General features: G+C 39.6%; 1 protein-coding gene across 2 annotated transcripts; it reads left to right on the top strand.

The window, feature by feature from the left end:
- Positions 1 to 1,542: 1,542 nt before the first annotated feature.
- LOC149462982 (phospholipase A2 inhibitor and Ly6/PLAUR domain-containing protein-like) lies at positions 1,543 to 25,109 on the top strand. 2 transcript variants are annotated; one of them, XM_089676044.1, is made up of 5 exons: positions 1,543 to 1,639; positions 6,609 to 6,734; positions 10,043 to 10,189; positions 12,587 to 12,739; positions 24,181 to 25,109. In XM_089676044.1, exons 1-5 carry the CDS (start codon positions 1,585 to 1,587, stop codon positions 24,342 to 24,344), a joined length of 645 nt encoding a protein of 214 aa, XP_089532170.1. In that variant the 5' UTR covers positions 1,543 to 1,584; the 3' UTR covers positions 24,345 to 25,109. The 2 variants fall into 2 exon arrangements, with proteins under 2 accessions (XP_089532170.1, XP_089532171.1); XM_089676045.1 differs by lacking the exon at positions 24,181 to 25,109 and adding an exon at positions 17,810 to 18,886.
- Positions 25,110 to 25,177: the final 68 nt, after the last annotated feature.

The following is a 25,177-nucleotide window of genomic DNA, read 5'->3' as shown; positions in this document are numbered from 1 at the left end:
CAGCTAATCACATGCACATGTCATGTGATTAGCTGTGGCCAAATCACAGCTAAGCACAAAAAAAAAAAAAAACCCTGAATGAATCAATGGAATTCAGATAAATGCTTGCTTATAGGAAAGTAATTCTATAGCAAATTGTGTAAAAAAAATACTGATCACTTCCCCAAAGTAGTACAATGTTACTATGGTAACATTGTACTACTTTGGTCATAGTGAAATATGAAAAAAAAAAATCTTAAAAAAAGAAAAAAATTTAATAAAAAATTTAAAATAATAAAAAAATGAAAAAAAAATAAAAAATATATATATTTTTTTCACACTGTCGCCAGTCAGTGTCCCTGATCACCGCCATGCCAGTTATATGATGATGCTGTACTGCACTGGTGACAGTATGTAAAAAAAAAAATAGAGAAAATATTTTTTTTTATTTTTTCATTTTCCGAAAAATTATGACAAAAAAAAATACAACTTAAAAAAACTCACCATGCCTCTTATAAAGTACGTTGGACTGTCTACTTTGCGAAAAGGGGTCATTTGGGGGATATCTGTACTATTCTGACATTCTTGGACCTCAAGAAATTAGATTGGCTGTCAGTACTTCAGGATTGATCAATATTCAGATCTATACCATAGTTTGTGAACTCTATAACCTACCTACAAACTAAAAAATACATCCTAATTTGGGTTATTTTCACCAAAGACATGTAGCAGAATACATCTTGGCCTAAATTTATATTAAGAACAATTATTTATTTGCAAACTTTTATAACAGAAACAAAGAAAAACGTGTTTTTTTTTTCTAAATTTTCAGTCTTTTTAAGTTAATTTAGCAAAAAATAAAAACCCCAGCAGTGATTAAATACCACCAAAAGAAAGCTCTAGTTGTGTGAAGAAAATGATAAAATTTTAGTTTGGGTACAGTGTTGTATGACCGTGCAATTGTCATTCAAAGTGTGAGAGCGCTGAAACCTGAAAAATGGCCTGGGCAGGAAGGTGTAAAATTGCCTGGTATTGAATTGGTTAAAAATCACCACTCATGCACACATTGCAGAAACAGAGTTCTATGTGGGCTGTGAACTGTATGAGGGCAAAATAGCAAGGCCCTAGTCAGTCATGCATTATAGAGGCTCCCTAGTGGACTGTGAATGTTTGTGACTTGGTCACAGTTGGCCCTACTTTTGCATTTGTAGCATTATAATATGTTTTGGATCCCATTTGTACAGTCTACATAGGCTACGTCTCTAAACAGAAAAATACCCTTAATGCGTTAGGGCTTACCAAATAAATCCAAGCAATTATTTTTCAACTAAATATTTGTTGGATACATTTGGGAGTGTCACTGTTGAACTCGGTACAAAGTTATTGTCAACATAACCTTTACATTGAGTGTATTGTACAGGGAACTGGCTAATCGCAAATATTTAGCATACACATCGAGAATTGTACACTGAAATAATTAAATGTGCTGTAACAATATCCCAAAACCATAAACCATCATATAAATACCAAAAGCTGAGGAGGACTTCAACAATATGAGAAGCATCCAAAGCTCAACACCATCAAGCAACTGAAACCCAACGAAAAATGAAGTCTGTTTTTTTCAACATCTTCCTGCTTTTTTTATTCTTGCTGCCTGTCTGTATGTATTCTCTTTTAAAATCATCTATTTTAGTGTTTTATATACTGTATTTATCATCACTTATACTGTATGTACTGTATGTATTTAGTGTCACTTATTCTTTAGGTTCAATTCTTTTCTTATTTTTGACCCACAGCTAGAATGTAGCATGTAGTCAGATCTCCTGGTCTGGGTTTTACGTAAGTGACTCAGAAGCTTTAATGTCACTGGATCGGCCCGATGGCCTACCATTCAACATTTTAGGACAAAAACAATATGTTTTATTTTCAAAAGCAATATAATAATTTCAAAATAATCACTTTATAATTTATATGTCGTTAACTAAACAAGTCTGTAGCGAGGTTATTTGAACACCAGAGCCCCTTTTCTTATTGCTATTAGTGCTGAACAACTACTGTATTCCATATTCTGTAGGCTACACTATTTTTGCCATATCATCAGTAGTTTTGAACCTTCCAAGTGCATACATTTCTCCTACACGTAGGTGGGTGAGAGACTGTTGTGGTGGTTGCCTTTTGGAGCTTTAGAAAGGTTTGTGTAAGTAACAAAGTTAATAATAGCTCATGAAAAGATAAATAACAAACCCAGCTTTATTAATGGTACTTATATAGCACCACCAATTTATGTAGCACTTGACATAGATATTGTTCATTCACATCAGTCTCTACCAGGGGCGGACTGACCATTTGGAAACTTGGGCACTGCCCGAGGGCCCATGGTCAGTAGGGGGCCCCATGAGATGCCCCTGGTACCTTTTTCATAGGCCTTTTTGAGTTTGGGCAAGGACACAGGGGCCCCATGATCCCCTATTGCCCGGGGGCCCCATGAGTTGTCAGTCCGCCCCTGGTCTCTACCCTCAAGAAGCTTACAATCTAAGGTCCCTAACTCACATCCATACACATATTAGGGCCAATTTGCCTACCAGCATGTCTTTGGAGTGAGGGAGGAAACCCATGTAGGCACAGGAAGAACATGAGAACTGAAAAGAATAGGCGCTATGGAAAATGCTCTCAGATAAGCACCTTAATGAAGGTGCATCTTTATTGGGTGAGACAAAGTAGCAAATATAATAAAATTTGACCAGCCTGAAGTGAACAGTGGGACTCCAATGTATGGCCTGTCCACTCTGAAGGGAGCTGAGATCAGAGAACGCTCTTGTTGCCATTAGCTTTTGTAATAATCAACACCAATTCAGAGATTATGTCTACAGTATGATGGCCAGCATCATCCAATTTTAAATCCAGATATTCCTGGACCAATCCCCAGCTTGTGACTATACGGTGAAAGAAAAGGCAGCCCAACAATAGGATCATCCCTCTATCATCCAGCTTTCTCTTTCTAGCATTCTTATTGTCAACTCATAAGCTATTTGGCGCCTTGTGCTGCCTTTCCCTCTTCTATCTGAGTTCTGCCATACAGAGATTGCAAGATACTACTACCATGTCATAAATGGAACTTACACTGCTACATCATAATTAATTATAATACACTTAGTGATTCGATGACTGAGTCTTTTATACAGTATATGCATGCAGTTCAGATTTAAAGGATAAGTTCATCTTTTTGACAAAAATAATAAATGCACATTTTTTGCAGGTAAAAAAATGTGCATTTATTATTTTTGTCCAAAGGAACCTGGAAAACATTGCACCAGAGATTAGAAGATCGCTGATGCCATGCAGGTCTCCTGCAGACCTGTCAGAATATTTGCTTGCCATACAGGGATGTTCAGCCAAGCAGATATTCTGACAGGAAGCTTCAATGAACTATCACAGTGCTCCACAGCACCGTGGTAGTTAATTGAAAACGACAAGAATACAGTCGCTAATACTCCTAAAACTTGCAGTTCATTAATTCATGGAAGTCTGTGAATAAATGATGAGGCCATGTGGGCGGAGCCCCACTGTACAAATCTGACAGATAGTATAGGGAAACTTCTCCCCGTATTATCTCTCAGAGGGAGGGAAAGTGGCTGCAGCTATGGGAAGATGTAACCCAAAGGTGAACTTATCCTTTAAACTAGCTTATAAACTCTAAGAAAGTTTCTGTATTTCTGTCTACTTGTATGCAAAACGGATCCTCATATAATAATGGAAACACTTGCACTTTAGTATATTAGTTTTTGTACTGTATTTATGGAGGGGACAATGTTATCACCCAAGGACAGGAAGCAGTTGATTTGCTAAAGGCAAAGAGATAGTGCAGTTGCTCCAGAAGTTAGTAAATGAGGAAAAACTCAGCTGACTTCCATCGCCTAATTATGTGCAAACAAAAAAATACAGTTTTTTGAATATTTTACTTACTTGTGATTGGGTATTCTTTGCAAAGTGAAGCTTTACCTCATGTACTAAGCTCTGGAGCAACTGTACTTGCAAAGTGCACAGTCTATTTGCATTTAATAAATCAACCCCAAAGTGTGTTAGAACTACAGAACGCCTCTCCCTTTCCTCTTCTTCATAACATAGTGGGTAGATCTATTGTAGTCCACAGACAAACCTGGGAACAATGAGACGGAAAACAGAGAGCAAACAAAAAAACATGCAACATTATCAGCTTGCAATATATTTCTGGCAGGATCAATAGGTTTTATTTTTTGCACCTACTGAACAGATTTAAAGTGTTGTAAAGGCTCAAGGTTTTTTTTTAACCTTCATTCTTTACTACCATTCTATGCATGAAAGTTAAAAACCTTTTCTGTGCAGCATCCCCCCCAGCCCCCCAAATACTTACCTAAGCCCCCTTTCAATCCAGAGATGTGCACTGGAGTCTTAACTATCCCAGGACTCCATCTCCTCATTGGCTTAAACAGCATCGGGAGCTATAGGATTCCACTGCTGTCAATCACAGCCAGTGAGCCAATGAGAAGAGATAGGGGGAAAAACAGCAAATGCACTCATGTTCTAGAGGTGCATATCTACACCACCTATGATGAACATCCAGCAATATATAGATTAAGTCCTGCTGTTCAGATGATTCTGCCATCTTGTGTTTAATCGATATATTGCCAGATGTTCATCATAGGTGGTGCAGACATGCACCTCCGGAACATGAGTGCATTTCCTATGTTTTTATTGCTTAATAAACGTTTAAAAGGATAAAGCTCTATGTTGAGTTCTTTTTAATGAGGAGTACGGATGACACTAAGACGTTTATAAGAAGGAAGCATACTTTGGAGACCTCATTTAGCAAGCTGATCTTCTGAGTCCAATTGGGACCAAAAGAGCAGTTAAACCATAACATTGTATAATGTGAGGTCACACCACGGGAGGTGAGCACATATATGGTGGAGGATGTTTTCTCACTGGAATTTGTGACAGCTGCAGATATTTTCGTTATCCACAGGAGGGTTTACAGAAGAACACTATTTTGATTGGACTTGAGTTTATAATGACTTTTTGGTTGATTCAAAATTATTATTCTTTGTTTTTTGTTTGGGTGATTCTTGATTTTCGTATTTAATTCCTTTTTTTCACATTTTTGATTCACAGGTATTGTACAATTTTTTTGATGTAGCGCAGCATTTTTTCTTCACCTTTATTCTTATTATTTGCCCCACTGAGACATGGGTTGTGTGCACTAGCGGCTATAGTATTTATATATATATATGTGTGTGTGTATTTTTTGTTTTTTATTCACCATAGTAAGCGCTTGAGTTATTTAATTTATATTGGTGCTTGCACTAAATACATTCTCATATAGCTGTGTATATACTAATAATATGTGCTGTGCTTCACTTTTGTTATCAATTATCACAATACACACATGAATTCAAATCAAAATATACAACCAAAAAACATGCACTATATTTCCCAATGTACTATCACATATTCAGAGTCCAGATTGCACAGTTCACCATTATATGTCGATTTTCTGTTATTCTGTTGTGATGTCACCACTCAGTGCACATAATTCTTGTAATCACCCTCCATCACATGTGCTCTCACCTGGGACATTGTGACCTTAAATATAAGTACGGTCAATAAGCGCCTATGTCCCTCAGGAACCATAAAGGGTTATGCCTAGCAAGTAGATTCCGCCAGTGTTTCTCCTTTTACACCACTCCACGTCTCCACAGGCTTTCCAGATCTTGTATTCTCATGCCATTTTTTTATTCATCCAGGGCATTTTTTCAGGGGGAACGCAGTTTTGGCACCTCCAGCACTGAATGTATCTATTGACAAGGGGTGCTGGGGTGTGCTAGAGGGTCTATTGATACTGGCTGCTGGGGATCTATTGTTGCTGGAGGTGATCTATTTTACAGTGAGGGTCTATTGTTACATGAGATGGATCTTATGTTACTGGGGGTCAATCCTGGCTGGGAGGGATTTACTGTTAAGGGAGGGGTCTACTGTTGCTGGCTGCTGGAGGGTCTGTTGATGCTGGCTTTTTGGGGTCCATTGTTGCTGGGGCGGGGTCTGTTGCTGCTAGCTACAGGGGATCTATTTTACTGCCTTTCTTGTTATTATTAACGAATTCCATACAAATGTACTTAGCACCACAAAATTATGCTTGGTTCTGTATTCTCTAAAAGGGGCAGTACTGGGAGGTGGGTAGAGGGTGGAACCAAGGAACACTGCTTGGAGGTGGTTAGGGGGCAGAGACACGGGGAGATGTGGAGGTTCCTGCACCTATTCTCTGAGAAATTAAAAATAGCCCTATATTAAACCATGCACATAGGAAAAAGAACATGCAATAGTACATTGAGAATCTAGTGATTTTTGGGGGGTTATATATTTGTATTAGAATTTATGTTTGTTTTATGATAATTGGTAACAAAAGTGAAGCGAGGCACATATTAATGTATTATTCATTTTATCTTGGTATTAATGGCTGGAGTTCTTCTTTAAACTAATTGAAAGCAGTGAATTTTCTACTATGGATCCATTGTATTCATCTGACATTAGGTATATACTGTACATATACACTCAATGGAAAATTACATTATTAACCCTTAATATATATGCTGCAGTTCTAGCTAGCAAGAAAGTGTGTTATACCTGCCATGCTGTTGATGCCAAGTCCTGTAAACAAGAAGAAAAGGAATGTGATGAAGACAGTGACTGCATGCTCATCTCTGAAACATTTGTAAACTATGGTAAGTTGGAAATATTTATTCTCTCTTGTAATTCATCCAAACTTTTCAACCTACACACCAACCATATCCTTAACAATTAACTAGTTGCAGCTGACACAGTCAATATCTCTAGAGATGAGGACTCTGGAGATGGGGAAATGCTATAGTAGGATTTGGAAGCAGAATATTGTAACATGCTACAAGCCTGCTGTAGACGTACCCTAAAACAGACACCCTTGACTTATCCCCTGAGGGACATCACTGCCCTAATGAGGAATGACTATATTGTATACTATGGCCTTTTTAGGGAAATATTGTCAATAGGGATGTTTGACCAATGACTACCTGCCATATCAAAAGCAAGATACTTATTGGATACCAATGGTTGATTGTAGTTAGGCTAGTGGAGCAAGGTATTAGTCATTGTGGGGTTAATTTACCAAAACTAGAGCTTGCAAAATCTGGCTCTGCGTAGAAGCCAATCAGCTTCCAGGTTTTATTATCAAAGCTTAATTAAACAAGCTGAGATTAGAAGCTGATTGGCTACCATGCACAGCTGCACCAAATTTTGCACTTTCCAGTTTTAGTAAATCAGCTCCTGTGTGTGGTGGTACACGTGGGCAGGTAATGGGGGAAAGGCCATTTTGAAGGAGGTGAGACAGGTGTGATGTTCCACAATGAGGTCTTTAGTCTCTTTTAATGAAGATGGCAGTAATTTTGAGGTTTAATACAGAATTACACTTACTATTGCCCTATTTGTGATGCACACTAGTAATTGTGAGCTGCCATGTGTAACTGCTATGCAAAGATCAAATAACTCTCTACTGTTACTCTTTTGAAAAAAATAAATGGTTTGCTCTCAAACCCCCTCTGATCTTCAGAAAACAGGTGCAACATTTTACTTGTACATTGTTATTACTCATACTTTTATATCAGAGTTAAAGTGTAACTGAACTATAAAAAAAAGTGGTTGTACACCTCAGACATGAAATATGAACAATGCATTTTCCTCTGTAGTGAGTACTTGTCTCAGTTAAGAGCACTAAGGGGTTTATTTGCTAAAGCTGGAGAGTGCAACATCATTCTCACTTCTACATAGAAACCAATCATCTTCTAACCTCAGCTTGTTCAATTAAGTTTTGGAAATAAAACCTGGAAGCTGGTTTCTATGCAGAAGTGAAACTGATTTTGTACTCTCCAGCTTTAGTAAATAAATTCCTTAGTGAGATTTCTGTCTGCTGCTTCCTTCTTGTTCTATCAACATGAATCACTTCTGACACGTTTTCCTGACACCAATTGATTGACAGCCTCTTGTGTTCTTGTGAGCTGTGTGAAGGGGGGCTTTGCCTTTCCCTCCAATCTGCTCTCAGAATTCTCCGCCTTGAGCTATGCAGTGTGTAACTTCAGCTCCCTGCCCTCTGCTTTCTGAAAGCTCAGACACGGTGTATAAAGTCTGGACTTTGAATGGCTGTAGAGAAGTGTAGATGAACAGGTACAACTAATGTAGGAAGATTTGTTTTATCTCTGTGTCTCCCAAGGCCAGTATGTTCACTGGGTACATAGTACTGTATGTAAGGGCCAGGGGCGGACTGACAACTCATGGGGCCCCCGGGCAATAGGGGATTATGGGGCCCCTGTGTCCTTGCCCAAACTCCAAAAAGCCTATCAAAAAGGTACCAGGGGCATCTCATGGTGCCCCCTACTGACCCCAGGCTCTCGGGCAGTGCTCGAGTTTCCAAATGGTCAGTCCACCCCTGGTAAGGGCTTACAACTACTGTAATATATTGCAGCTAAACAGTCCTCTGATTTAGTGGCTGCATTCATTTTATTTATTTTTTTCACTTTCAGTTCTTTTCACTTTATTTTTACCTTTCAGCAAGTACAGGAAACACCTGTTGATGTGGCCAGAAATCCAAAAGACAGTGTTTACAGTCTTTACAAAAATAAAGAAAGCTGTTGTATGTATCAGTCAAGCTGAAAATGCAATAATAAATATGCCTCTTTTTTAATTTATTCATCTGCTAAGTACTGCTGCAAGAGTTAAAATACTAGGGACTTGGACCACTGCTCTCACACATGATACAGTAGCCCGTCTTTCCAGTAGTCTGACACCCAGGGAGGACAAGGCACCAGTCAGCAATGTTCTGTCTCCCTTTGCAGCACTGATGATTGGAGTAGTGGTAAAGGAGGCTGCTGGACTGTTGGAGAGCTGCCTTGTGTGTTAGAACAGCAGTCCAACTCTTCTAATGCACTTAGAAATTAAAAAAGTAAAAAAAAACAAAACACATATTGCTTACTTTATATGCAACCTGACTGCATTACGGTAATACATTAAAAGGGTTTAACCACTTGCCCTCCAAGAGATTTACCCCCCCTCCTGACTAGGCCATTTTTTGCAATACAGTGCTGCATTACTGTAACTGACAATTGCGTGGTCATGCAACGCTGCACCCAAATTAAGTTTACGTCCTTTTTTCCCCACAAACAAAGCTTTCTTTCAATGGTATTTGATTGCCTGTGCGTTTTTTAATTTTTTGCGCTATAAACAAAAAAAGACTGACAATTTTGAGAAAAAAACAATATTTTGGAATTTTTGCTATAAAAAATATCCAGTAAAAAATGTAAAAAATAAAATTTTGTCATAAATTTAGGCCAAAATGTATTCTGCTCCATGTCTTTGCTAAAAAGAAATCCCAATGCATGTAAATTAATTGGTTTACATGAAAGTTTTAGCGTCTACAAATGGCAGTATTTATACTGGATTTTTTTTATACTAGAAATGGCAGCGATCAGTGACTTATAGCGGGACCTCGGGACTGCGGCGGGCATTCTGACCCTGGGGGAGGACTGACTAACTGCATCTGACATCCCAATGACACTAATACAGTGATCAGTATCACTGCTAATAAAAAGCACTGACACTGTACTAATGATACTGGGCAAGAAGGGGTTAACATCTGGGGCGATCAAAGGGTTAACTGTGGTGTGCAGAGAAGTACACAGCAGTATGCTTACACACAGGTCTTTCCCCTGTCACTGTTCCTCAGCGATTGCCGGGTGGCGGTGGGGAATCTCTACCAGGGGCCCAGTGATTTACAGCTGTAGATGCCAATGGTGGTGCGGGTAAGGTGGCGCATGCACGCTCGTGCACCCCCTACCCGAAAATACAAAGTCACATATCTATACGTAATTTTGTGCAGCCCTGCCGGCCTATAGCAGTAACTCTGCTATAGGGCAGTTGGACGTCAGTTAATTGGCTTTAGAATCGCAATAATTTTAAGACTGTTTTTTTTCTAATATACCCCTCATTCCTTCTTTTTTTTGGGCAGGTGAAGAAAAGAACTCCATCTATAAACGATGTTCACTGAACTTGCCTTGTAACAAAACTTACAAAGTATATTCAGGTCAGGACGTGTATTTAAAAATGAACGTGCAATGTTGTGACGGGAATCTATGCAACTCTGGTAACTTTACAAGTAAGTACACAGGGGTCACAATGTAAATATGTGTATGTGCATGCAGGAGTATGTGCACTTATTATTTCTTGTCTGTGTTTCTCCAGCAGCATGGTGGATAAAGTATATTTAAAGCTACATTACTTTTTTTGAATGGAGTTGGGAATGGTTAACCCCCTGGCTTGTTTTTTTGCCATTTGTGTCCCATTGGGGGGGGGGCTTTACTTTATGTCCCATAGACACAACAGACAGGAAATCTCTTCAAAGGGAAATCCCCTCTGGGTGGTTACTGAAACAAAACTTACTATTGCAAGATTTCTCCTTACTTTCTGTTTTGGAGTAAACTGAAAATGTTGGATTCCTCTTCTCTTGCAGTCCTGGTGACAGCGGTTGTTGCTTCAGGCTTGTCACAATGGTTGGAGGTATGGATTCTGTCTAGCATGGCAGAGGACACAAAGGAATGGTATAGTGAGGCCTAGAATAAAATAAGGATTACACTGCACATACACACTAGATTGAGGGTATTTAGTAGACCCTAAAAAAACAAAGTTCAGTTAGCTAGGTTAGCCAGATATTAAGTTGACAGGGGTTTTATCCCTTTCCCACTGCAAAACTAGAAAAAAATGTTTACCCATTTGGTACAAAACCGTATAGAGCTTGAGGATTTTACATAGTTTGGGTTTAATGGACTGCAATTTAAGTGTATGGAAACCCTAACAATGAACTTCTATTTGTGTTGTTTTGGCTGTTAATATACCATTGGAAGTATTGTTATATCTGTTTCATAAGTGCAAAACAGGGAGGGCTCACATCATCCCATCCATACCAGCAGTCTACCAGTACTCAGTAGCCCATTACATCCACATCCCTATTTACATACACTTCCACATATCAGCATTCCAACAGGCATACATATTGCACCAGCCACATACATATCCAACTTAACATACATTCTAACATATTGATTCTGTTAAAGATAGCATTGGAAGTATTGTTATATCCATTCAATATGTACAAAACATGCTCTTTTGATCCTGTCAGAGCTGGAACTATGATGACTCTGTTCTGCTTGTTGGGCCTTGTCAATAGCATGAAGTAACCAGCAGGCTACAATCCTTTTTAAAAATTCTTAGTGTTTGCAAGAAGATACCATTTAATATATGAGTTAGCATCCTTTCATGGTCGAAGACCAACCTGCTACACCAGACCCCAGCTCCTGATTGAAGGTTATTGGAGCCCGAGCTGCTTTTTATTTTTAACACTGACTATCATTTTATACAATATTTAGCCCAGAGTTTAAAATGTAGAGCTTGTAAAGCTTAAGTGAGATATAAGATAAATTAAAGTGAAACTTGTCATTTTTACTTATTTGTACTTTTTCATAAGAACATAGAATACCATGACTAGAGCACCAGAGATAGGTCATCCAAATCCCCCCCCTTACTATACTTAAATAAAAACCATGACACCAATTTTGGAGTAAATGGCCAACATGGCCTTTTATTAACAAACATTTTTAACACCAACCATTCCTTATAACAGAAACATACAGAGTTGTTGTTGTTGGTCTTCGAAGGCACCCCACAAAAATGATCTGAAATGCACCTGCGGACAACCATATTACACAAAGGCCTCCAGCCGCAACCAACCAGCTCGGAGACAACCATACCTTCCGCAGTGCAGCACCACCACCTTCCAGTTAAACCTTGGTTAACTGGAATGTCCCTGGGCACACCATACCACCGATGGGTCCCACACCATTATCTGTACCTCCAAGATAAGAACCGCCTCCAAGACCAACAACCGCCCAAGACCGAAATAACCCCCTTTTCCCCCGAGAGGAACACAATACTCCCTATAACATGGGAGGGCGGGAGGGAATCTCACTCACCAACGTCCAGCTCCGAAATGAGGCCCCCCCCCCCCGGGACACCCCACCCTAAGGTGCGGCAGAGCCCACCCACGCTCTCTCTCCACCAACCAGCACCCCCAGCTATACTTTTCCACACCCCCCTGGCACATCATTAATTCTTTCTTATTCTCCTTCCCACTCTAGGCCTAGTCATGCCTGCCCTGCACTAACTTTCCTTTCCTTTTTTCGCTACGGGCATTACTTTATAGTTCCCCTAAATGCAAAATGTAATAACAGAAAACAAAAAGCAAAAAGAAAGCTTCCAAGGTATTCAGCTCAGATTACCTTTTCATCGCCACCTAAATCCATATACAGTATATATATATATATATATATATATATATATATACTGTGTGTGTATATATATTACATTACATTATTATATTACATTACACATGCACGGTATATAAAGATATACTGTATAATACACTTTGTTTATGGTTTTTTTCTTCTGACATTTTGCTCACCATATCTGTCTAAAAAGTCATAATATTCCTTTTATTTAGTGCCAGCCAATAATCAGACTGAACATAAAGGCAGAATGTGTCCAGCTTGCCATTCTTTTAACACCCAGCAGGGCTGTAATGCAACAAAATCATCTATTTGTGAAAATGAAGATGATGAGTGTGTACGTTTCAAAGGATCTATTAAACCACCTGGTAAGTGTTTGTGAAATGTTATTAGCTATTGCTAAGCTATGTTATGTTAGAAACTATTGAAAATTTTTAAATATTTATTTCTTACATGTATATACAGTACAGTATATGGCACCAATAATGTAGGCAGTGCTTCAAGTATAATATACATATATATATATATATATATATATAATTCCTTGCTATCAAGGAGATTACAAGCTAGCTAATATAAATTAAAGTTGTGGTCTGGAGAACCATAAGTGATATGCCTCCATCCATGTATATATATACAGAATTAAGATACATTGTTCATGGAACTTTACATGAGGCAAACCACATACAGAGCATAATAGGGATGGTACACATGATTACCATGTTTTATTGTTCAATGAATAAACACAATAAAGTCCTTTTATATACATGATTACAGTTTCTATTTCTCAATAAATAGACACAATAAAATTCCAACTAAAAAAAAATGATGATGAGTCAATTCATATTATACCAAATAAACATTATAACACCATAAAGTCATTGCTGATCATGATATTCATATTGTTATTATTTGCATGATTGTATGGCATATTACAACAAAATTATATTGCATCCCAGAAATTTGATGCATTTCGTGGATCACGGTCCACTTCCTTAGAAGTAAATGCAAGATAAGTGTATATGAAAATAAACGAACAAAATAATAGTATCATATAACTAGGTAAATAGCTCCAAAAAAAAAAATGGCAGTTAGCCTTAACACTTACAAATCAGCTCAGAACAAAACCCAGCAGCCATAGGGGTAGAGGATGCTAGGGGACGTCTATCCCTGGGTCTGGGGTAGCATAACCCACATGGACTTTCCACAGATAAGTGTTGGCATTCTTTGTTGGTGTCATTACAAATCTATACACTTTATGGATCTGTGCTTCATGAAAACTCGGTCTGCCCTCCATTAGTCTCTTTGGTCCATGTGGGTTATACCACAGCTCCTGAGATAGATATCCCCTAGCATATTCGGACCCTAAGGCTGCTGGGTTTTATTCTGAGCTGATTTGTAAGTATTAAAGCTACCTGCCATTTTTTGGGAGCTATTTACCTATTTATATGATACAGTCATGTTGTTATTCATTTATTTTTATAGACTCTTGCAGTATCTTGCATCTACTCCTAAGAGAGTGGACAGTGATCCATGAAACACATCAAGTTCTGGGATGTATTGTCATTTTTTGGTTGCAATATGCCATACAATCGTGCAAAAATACCATGCATATTAATATCATGATCAACTATGAATGTATGGTTTTATAATGCCTTTTTGGTATATTATTAATCAGCTCATCATCATTTTTTAGTTGGAATTTCATTTTGTCAATTTGTTGAGAAATGGAATCTATAATTATGTGTATAAAAGGACTTTATTGTGTCATTGAACAATAAAACTTGTAATCATGTGTACCAACTCTATTATGCTTTGCATGTGATCTGCCTCACGCAAAGTCTTATGACCAATGTATTTTTATTGTGTATATAGCTTACAAGCTATGGTTCCTAACAGGCATGCATACACATACTAGGGCCAACATGCAAGCAATGGGAGAACATGCAAAGTCCAGGCAGACAGAGTCCCAATTGGAACTCGAACCAATGCTGGTAAAGCAGAAGTGCTAATCACTAAGCTAATCATTGTGCTGTCCAATGATCAGAAAAATAAAATAAAAATATACAGCCTGACAATTCTTTCAAACTGGTTAGTTTGCACCTCAAGTACCTTTATTTGTTATATAAGAAAAGTGCTGCATTAATATGCTAAAATATTGCTGAATATGTAAACACTGAATATATCAAACACATTAGATAAATAAAAACAATAATAATAATGTCTAAAATAATTTATAATAAAAGTCCTCAACAAATGTTGAATAACCAGCAGTGAGCCTGGGTTCACACTAATGCGGTCTGGAATTCTGTGTTTTCTGTGCGAAGTCCGCACCACATCAGAATCACACCCCATTCAAGCGAACTGCTGCAGGTGTGTATGTTAACAACACCCCAAAATCAGCCCACAAAACCTGGTGCGATGTGCAGAATCAGATCACATAGGTGTGAATACCCATGCGATCCGATTCTAGTGCAGACCAAAAAAAGGGTCCTGCACCTTTTTGGTACGGATGTGGTGCGATTAGAGCCATAAAATATGTAGGGCTCCAATCACACCTCACACAATTGCATGTGATTTGCACACGAATGCGGTGTGGTTCCTGTGTGAATCACATGTGATGTACCACACAGCATATATGTTAACCCGGGCTGAATTTAACAGTCACATGCCACCAGGACTCCCAAGGGAATGCTCTCATCTTGTAGTTTGACTACCACTACAAAGGTCAAGCAAGCATGGACAAATGGATATCTCCAATGTAAATCTCTCTTGAACACTCCTAAAGATAATGGAGGCACTTTCCACTTTCTTACATTACATATCCACTTTTACACCTTTTGGTGCATGCAGCTCCATTGTAGAGAGAAGTTTTTGGTTGTTTCATTTAACTTTATTTATTCCCTGTGAGTTATTTTATTCAAATTGCCCACAATATAGAACAGTGGTTGTCAGCTTACTAGTGATGTCAACTGTGGCCACTTGCATCATGAAAGGACCACATGCAATGTTCAATATTTCTGCTTGTAAAGAGGACTGTAGGAAACTGCAGGCATACTAGAGAAATGGTGCTCAAAGACTAAGAACATGCTAAATGTTTGGTTGAAGAATGGAGACATGCCACAGAATACAGCAAGAGACTGGGGACTTGGGTTTGGTCTGAACCTATAATGCAGCTGTTAGTGCTGGGTAGGGGGTTTTCCCATGACCTTATGGTGGGAAGCCCATGACGTAATTGACCCAATATGGCCATGTGGCCATATTAGGTCAGTGTCAATGACCTATTATGACCATGTGGCCACAACAGGTCAATGATATCTTGGGCATTCCTGCCTCCTTGTATATATGCAGCTCCATGGCAGGAAATCTCTTGTCTGCTGCTCAATGGCTGAGAAATGAAGGCTAACTTCTAGGTGCAGACTATAGTGATGTGCTTAAGTAATTATTCAATTATAATTAGCTGGCATAAAAATAAGTGTGCTGGGGAGTATCCAAGATGGCGGCAGGAGCGGCCACTTGATCCTGAGCTCTGGCACCCCACGGTATAATCCGTTGCCATCCGGGCGGTAGTGGGCTCTGAAACAGCTACCGGAGGTCCTGCGGCCCCTGCCTGATGCCTGAGGAGGGGTGCTGGGCGCTTTTGTCCCTCCGATGCTTTGCGGCCTACCGCGGCCTGTGAAGACGCGGTCTTTTCCGCTATCACGTCCGGAGCGAGGCGCCCCCGGCCCCCTGCTATCAGGCTCGCTCCTGGGGCAGTCTGTGTGTGGCCCCCTAGCCTCTCTATTAGCTCCGGGGCTCACTCCAGGCCTGCACGGTCTGCAATAAGGCCTGGAGGCCCAACGTGGTGGAAGAGAGGCCCCTGACCGGCCTGGAGGCCTACCCCATCTGCCCCCTTTCTATAGGGGATGAATTGGAGGCTCCTGTGACCCCTCTTGCGGGCCTTCAGTTCTGCCATCCGCCTAGCCTGGCACTCGTGGACCCACACGCCCCACCTGTTGCTGAGATCCTGGGGCCTACGCCTGCTCTTCCTGGGACTTCATCACCCTGAGATAGGTATCGTTACAGTTTCAGCCTATACCTACCCCTCCATTGTGACAATCTTTTCTACAATTTAATGGCTATGGTGGGACTCCTGCGGTACTCCACAGCAATGGTTCTTATGTAAACGCAACCCCGTTGGGGGGGGTGCACGCATAGCTAGGGAAGATGACCATTTGATCTCCCTGCGCCGTGCCACCGGAACATCTACCTCGGCAATAGGGCTTCTACGCCCCTGCGTATATTCTCAGCCGGTTGTAGGTGCTTGTGAAATACCTGAGCTTCACCTAAAAATGCATCTTACCCCATGCACCAAACCCAAACACGGGGCCCAGCAGCAATCTCCTCCGCATAGCCACACTGGCAAGATAATGCCCAGCCCTCCAGAGCCTGATGACGTCACGCCTGATGAGTCAGGTGGCAATAGTCAGCAGCAATTTCCCTCGGGACTGACCGGCCCCCTTAAACAAAACCCTGAAGCCTTGCTACACAAATTCTGCACCATAGTGCGAGAAGAGATCACAATTGCCTCTCATAAATTATCTTCTGATCTGGTAAGAGGCCTAAAAGAATTGGGTCACCGTGCCCATCAACTAGAACAACATATGGATCTAGCGACTACAGTCTTGGAGGGTCATGAATCCGCTTTCGCGGTTTGGTAGAATCATTGCAATCCATATGACTTATCTTCCCAAATTATTGTATGTGTTTCGAGTTTTACTTGTCCCTGTTCCCTCACATATATTGCGTATGCATCAGCGTAAACTCCTGTCTTTCATTTGGAGTTCCTTTCAACCCAGAATTAGCAAACAAATTTTATTTGCTCGTAAGACCGTGGGTGGGCTATCTGTCCCAAATCTACAGTCTTACTATCTGGCGGCCAATATTGCCCCCTTAGCCCATCTCCATTCATCTCACCACTTTCTCTTGTGGGCTACTATAGACATGTTGGACTCTCACCCGATACCACTGTCTTCTTTACCGTGGCTTCCTTCTACCCATTGACCTTCATTCCTTAGTCTGACGCTGACGCTAAAGCTAACGCTTCGTCTTTGGGATTCTACTAAATATTCCGCTGGCCTCATCTATTCCCACCTACCATTACTACGTTTGCTATATAACCCATTATTCCCCCCAGGTCGTGATAATCCTGGACAGTTTGCTTGGTGGCAAGCAAATGGCTTCCATGATGTACATTCACTGCTCTCTCCCACTCGAATACCTTTGAAACTCTGCACTCCTCTCATTGCGGGAACATCTTAGCTACCTTCATCTCTGCCACTTTATCAATATATTAATACGGACGCACCTGGGACCCTACAGACTGTCCCCCTTTGAAAGTCAATGTAGACATAAACCCCATGCTCCGGGCTTAATCTCTCTTCCATTATTTCTTATAGAACTCCTCCGGTCTGTTCTTATCATCAGCGCTGGCAGTCAGAACTCAGGGGCACTCTGGATCAACAGGAATGGCGGACCATGACCCAAGCGTTATCTAAATGTTCTAGGAATGTTATCATTCTAGAAAATGCCTATAAGGTTCTTTATAGATGGCATTACACGCCTGCTCATCTGGCTCATTTTGTCCCTTTGCAGACTGTGGATCAGAGTTTATGCCCTCCTCCGCACTGTTTCACAGACATTAAGCGCAACCCGTATGAAGCACTTTTATTTAAACCATTAGTGGACCTACTTCGTCCCGAATGGCAGCTGGCATCGCACCTATTTATGGCCACCAAGCTGACGATCGCGAGGGCTTGGAAGATTCCCCTCCTCAGCTTCGAGGCTGTCAAAAACTGGATGAACTTCATAATAGTTAACAAAAAGCTGACGGCTATACTGTTAGACACCCATGCAAAATTCCTGCAGACATGGCATCCCTGGCTTGATATAGCCTAACCATCGAGATTCGACCAGTCCCTTCTGTCGATATAAAATTTACACATTCGTTTTTTGGGGTTTTTTTCTTCTGCGGTCCCCCTGGAGCCCTTTTTGTTTTTGTTTTCGTTGCCTTTCTCTTCGTTCTTCTCTTTTGTCTTGTTTAGTCTCTTTTTATGCTATTTATGCTGATTGTGATTATTGCTTTGAGTGCCATACCAGCAATACTATATCCTTATGTTGGACTCCATCGAGAGCCCTGCGTGTAGAATACCTATCTGCATTCAGAGAGGCTTTATCTCATATCTTCTCTGCTTTCTGTATGCTGATATAGTAACAATTTTTCCTTAGCGTTTATATTGTCATTGGTCTCTTTATATTTACCATTTTTGCAACTTACTGCTTTCTCCCTTTTTTTTGTTGTCTTTTTCTATAACACCGCACTTATGTACGCAGTTTATTTCTATGTCTCTCCATCAGTACATACTCTGTAATATTCATCAAATACCTTGTATGTTTTATTCCTGTTGGTCAATGCATCTGTTTTTGACTGATTCTCTGCTGCTATCTATTCTATAATAAAATTCTTTGTAAAAGAAAAATAAGTGTGCTTCCAAAATAGCTCACATATTTGCCATGTAGGATAGGAATGAAGCATTCATTTCCCACCATGGTTGTTATGCTATATGGTCAAAAGGTTGGTAAACACCTGGCCAACTTGACTTCAGTGTATGGCCAAAGGGTTTTAAACACATGACCTCCTACACTATTTATGACCTCTCATGATTGAGTTCAGGTGTTCCTAGTGGAAGGTGTACTGTTAATGCTGGAGTGTGCAAAGACATTTTAGACAATTGTGATGACCTTGTGGTAACAGCTTGATGAAGGCCCTTTTCTGTTTCAGCATGACTGTGCCCCTTTTACAAAACCAGCTTCTTTCACCAGTAAATTCTCTTGCTCAGCTATTTAGATGCTTATGGTCCCATGCTCGGGTCCTGCTAAGGGGTTACCCCAACTTGGTAAACTATTAGATCTCACAGATGTGGTCCTGCTCCCAACTTTCCTTTTGAACAAGGAAAATACCTTGAGACCCCACCTACACCTGCATATATCACCTCCACATGGGAAGTGACATCCATAGGGGGATGTTACAGCACAGCACGTTAACCCATGCTAAACCACACTTTAACTGTTAAATATTAAGATAGATTTAGAGGCACATCTAAATCTACCCTTAGGAGACCTCCATATCTTTGTAAGCCATTGCGGTAGTTACATTATTTCATCATCTTGTGTTGCGCTCCTTATTAAATTATAGTGACAAAGTGAATATTATATTTCATAATATTCAAATATAAAAAAGTTACCTGAACATAAATAATCATAAATTCATATATGAAATAATAACTTAATATATAAAAAAGTATAATATTAATCCATATTCGTGATTATATAATAAATAATAATTAATTGTGAATCATAATTTGGTGACAAAATATAAAAATTACCGTGAATAAATACTCATAAAATAAATTAATTAATTTTTAGTGCAAAAGCATAGTCCCATTAATCATGAAAATATAAGTAAAGTGACTCTGTGTCCTAAAAATCTTGAATCCGTGACTGATTGTGAATCCGTGAAAAAAAAAATATATTTGTGAATCCTCCAATTAGTGCAGATGTAAGCTCACCTCCTGATATGCCTGCAATTAGGCTATATACACTTTTGGTCCACCTCCTTTGGGACCTGCTTGTTAGAATTTTCTCCTCTTAAAATTACGGAGCAGGAATATCCTTTAGAGCTGATTATCCTCTCTGGGGTTAATCACTCCTCACAGTGATACAGACCCCTATACTCTCCTCTCCATGTGTTTCTCCACATGCAGGAAAAAAATGCCAGACATAGTGTTTATCTTTTTAAAACACTGCTTTATTCCTTCCAAGTAGTACACTCACATATAGTGAAGACGGTATGCGGCAATCCAAAATGTAGCGTGTCCTCCGCCGACCATTGAGTCATGCACCTGCCGTCCGTGTAATATTCCGGCTCTCTCCGAGTGACGTTGCAGCCCCAGTAGTTACATTATTATTTTTTAACACATAGGAATTGATCTATAAAGGACCTGCATTGCCATTTGCCCAGTGAAAGTGAATGCACATTTTTTCAGTAAAAATTGGGGGGAAAAATGCAAATGGGTTTTATCCTTAGCTGTTTGAATGTAAATCAATTTAAAGCAGACAACACTTCCACTGGCCACAAGATGGGACACAGGAATTTACAATAACGCTTAGCTCCATCCAGTGGTCACATGCAGTATTTTTGATTTACAATCAATGGTTTACATTTGAACAGCACAGGATATAGCCTATTTATATTCGGGTTTTACCCTATTTGTACAGAACCGAATTTATATATATCTTCACTGGGCAAATGACTATGCAAATTCTTTATAAATCAAAATCATAGTTATGCTGCATCCTTACATATGATGATTGCATTATTTCTCTTTTTTCAGGCTTGTTTATTTCTACCTGATAGTCCTTATAGTTAAACACTTCCTGTCTTGGACAACAAGACTATTTACTGCTCTTTATCTATAGAACACCTTGTCTTCTCCATAAAATAGCGGGAGGCATTTTGCAGTCCACATAGGTAGCTAGGAACAATGCGAATTGATAAAAGTGCAGCACAGGACGTTATCAGCTTACAAGATTTCTGGCAGGATCAACATGTATTTGTGTACTTATTGAACAGATATATCAAAACAAAGCAATCAATATACACTTATTGGGATTTTTTACCAAAAACATGTAGCAGAATACATTTTGGCCTAAATTTATAACCAACTTTGAGTTTACTATATATTTTTTATAGTTGAAAGTAAAAAATATTGTTTTTCTTCAAAATTTTGGGCCTTTTTTGTTTATAGCGTGAAAAATAAAAAGCGCACAGATGATCAAATACCACCAAAAGAAAGCTCTATTTGTGTGAAAAAAGGACATAAATTTCGTTTGGGTACAGCATTGCATGACTGCACAATTATCAGTTGAATTTGTGCAGCGCCGAGTAGCAAAAAGAGGCCTGGTCTTTAAGGGGGGTAAATCCTCTGGAGGTCAAGTGGTTAATGTCCATACACACAAGAAGAAATTCATATGAATATGTACGTGCGAGGAGCAATCGGCCGACTATCTGATTGTTAGTATAGTGCTTTTGACAGCTTGTTCTGATTTTTTGGATAACAAAACTCAAAAGTGCAAGCTAGAAAATGTTATCGTATGTGAACACAATGTCCGATTTTCATCTAATGTGTACAGTTATCGTACGAAAATAATCAAATAGAATAAAATGTGCATAATCAGAAGCATTGAATGACTCTACACTCCCTCTTTACTACACTAGAATGTAGCTACATTTGCCTAAATTTGTTTCTTACAAGTCAATAATAAAAAATGGAAAATGGGATGGTGAGTCGTCCAATTTTCTCATAGTGTGTACTAGCTTTTAGGGTTTGCATATCCTTTAAGGTTGTAGTAATACATGCAAGGAACAAAAACATCCATTTTTGGATGTTCAGTGGCCATGACCAACAGGGACTGTAATGAATAAACCAGTGGTTCTTAACCTTGTTGGAGGTACTGAACCCCACCAGTTTCATATGCGCATTCACCGAACCCTTCTTAATTGGAAAAATAAAATATGATTTTTAAAATTCAAAACATAGGTATATATTTAGGTATATATTTATACATAGGTGCGCAAAATGAACAAAACCGTTAAGAACAAAGAACAAAACCATTAAAACATGATTTTCACACAAAAACAAAAACATAATAATGAATATTTACTGCACGAATCATATGAGTCGGGTGTGGGTCTTCACCTCCGCCAAACCCGCGAGACTGACTCACCGAACCCCTGGGGTTCGATCGAACCCAGGTTAAGAACCACTGTAGTAATTCATCCCCCATATAGTAATTCATCCCCCATAGTAATTCATCCCCCATATAGTAATTCATCCCCCATAGTAATTCATCCCCCCTATAGTAATTCATCCCCCATATAGTAATTCATCCCCCATATAGTAATTCATCCCCCATAGTAATTCATCCCCCATATAGTAATTCATCCCCCATAGTAATTCATCCCCCATATAGTAATTCATCCCCCATAGTAATTCATCCCCCATATAGTAATTCATCCCCCATAGTAATTCATCCCTCATAGTAATTCATCCCCCATATAGTAATTCATCCCCCATATAGTAATTCATCCCCCATAGTAATTCATCCCCCATATAGTAATTCATCCCCCATAGTAATTCATCCCCCATAGTAATACATCCCCCATATAATAATTCATCCCCCATAGTAATTCATCCCCCATATAGTAATTCATCCCCCATAGTAATTCATTCCCCATAGTAATTCATCCCCCATAGTAATTCATCCCCCATATAGTAATTCATCCCCCATATAGTAATTCATCCCCCATAGTAATTCATCCCCCATATAGTAATTCATCCCCCATAGTAATTCATCCCCCATAGTAATTCATCCCCCATATAGTAATTCATCCCCCATAGTAATTCATCCCCCATATAGTAATTCATCCCCCATAGTAATTCATCCCCCATATAGTAATTCATCCCCCATAGTAATTCATCCCTCATAGTAATTCATCCCCCATAGTAATTCATCCCCCATATAGTAATTCATCCCCCATATAGTAATTCATCCCCCATAGTAATTCATCCCCCATATAGTAATTCATCCCCCATATAGTAATTCATCCCCCATAGTAATACATCCCCCATATAATAATTCATCCCCCATAGTAATTCATCCCCCATATAGTAATTCATCCCCCATAGTAATTCATTCCCCATAGTAATTCATCCCCCATAGTAATTCATCCCCCATATAGTAATTCATCCCCCATAGTAATTCATCCCCCATATAGTAATTCATCCCTCATAGTAATTCATCCCCCATATAGTAATTCATCCCCCATAGTAATACATCCCCCATATAGTAATTCATCCCCCATATAGTAATTCATCCCCCATAGTAATTCATCCCCCATATAGTAATTCATCCCCCATATAGTAATTCATCCCCCCTATAGTAATTCATCCCCCATATTAATTCATCCCTTATATAGTAGTAGTAAGTAAGTAGCAAGTAGTAAGCCAAGTCCCCCCTGTGTCAATTCACTTACCTTTGCTCCGCGCGTTCCTCTTGCTGTATTCCCGCGCCGCTCCGGTCTTCAGGGCGGACTGTGAGAGGAGCCTAACTCCTCTCACGTTCGTCACGCTGCCCCGCCTACACACATCCTGACAGCCAATCACTGGCTATCAGGATGTGAGTGGCAGCGAGACTGGCCAATCATTGCATTTGAGCACGCTGCCCTGGCTGTTTTTTTTTTTTGGAGTCCCTGCCGCCCGAGAGGAGGGAGGGGAGCGGGCGCCCGGCACACAAGAGCCGCATTAAAGCGTTTAAAGAGCCGCATGTGGCTTGCGAGCCGCGGCTTGCCGACCACTGGGCTAAGCGATGTTGCGTGACCACCTGCAGCCAATGATGGACAAGCGGGGCATGTCATCACGAATCATATGAGTCGGGTGTGGGTCTTCACCTCCGCCGAACCCGCGAGACTGACTCACCGAACCCCTGGGGTTCGATCGAACCCAGGTTAAGAACCACTGGAATAAACTCTTTAAACATGAGCATATGCTTTGCTAGATCTGAACACTTAGGCTAACCTGCAAGAGAAGCATGCTGCTTATTTTTATAGTAATTTCCCTGTTTCTTTGCTTTTCCTTTTAGCAAATTAGACATGCAGAGTATCTAATAACATATAACAGTTTGGTATATGTGGACGGTTTTCTTTTTACAGGCGGCGTCAGTGTTGACTTCTCAGGACAAGGATGCAGTAGTAAAGAGGCTTGCGCCATGGACTACAGTACCCTGATTGGTGTGCAAGTAATTCATGAAGTAGAATACACGTGCTATGAAAATAAAATGTCTCATCCATCACATGAAAAAAATCCACAATACTGAATTGTCCTGGTTCAAGAAATGCAAATCAAATTCGCATGAAAAGTAGTAATGGTAGTGCATTAGTTATAAGTAATATATATAACAATTAACAATTAAATAATTATTCAGTTGTATAATTAGCTGGTTGATAGGCATCAAAATAAATGTGGTTCCAAAATAGTTCACATATTTGCCATGTAGGACTGGAATGATGCATTCATTCCCACCACTGTTGTTACGAATGAATGTTGTGTTTTCACAGTGTTTGTGTGAGATTCTTCTGAGTACTATGGATTCTTCTCACAATTATGACTACAACAAAGGATTCCTAATGTGTGTACCGAGCCTAGATGGCTGTGGTAGAAATATCAGATTGTAAGCTCTTTTGGAGAAAGGATTCATATGGGCTTTGATTGAAGTGAATATCTCAGTATCAAACAGTGCAATTAGCTTTTTTGCTGCACTTCTATATCATATGACCTTGCTCTGGCCATTTTTTTGAATTAGAGATGCAGCAAAATTTGAATAGTAGAAAGCACAGCCTGAATATGCATTGCAAACATACGAAAAAGGTATTTACAAACTGCAAAGGGGGATACAACTGAAAAATAAAATGGAAAAAGGAATTATTTTGATTTCATGCTATAGTACACAGTCTCCATCAAGTTAACTTTACTACTTTGCACATTGTAATGCGCTTGCTCTGTTGCCACCCAACCTAATCATGATTCTGTTTAGATAAGCACTTAATAGCCTTCATGCAATAAACATAGTTCATGGCAAAAATTTCTTGTTTTGTTTTTTTGGTAAGTGTAACGTTACCCCCAGAAGGCCACTTAATGATGCTTGTCCCC

Source organism: Staurois parvus, unplaced genomic scaffold (genome assembly GCF_062004578.1).
Source record: "Staurois parvus isolate SC_StPar_1 unplaced genomic scaffold, SC_StPar_1.0 ptg000163l, whole genome shotgun sequence".
In the NCBI taxonomy this organism is placed as follows: domain Eukaryota; kingdom Metazoa; phylum Chordata; class Amphibia; order Anura; family Ranidae; genus Staurois; species Staurois parvus.
The sequence above is the reverse complement of the archived record's forward strand: the minus strand, read 5'-3'. Positions and strand labels throughout refer to the sequence as shown.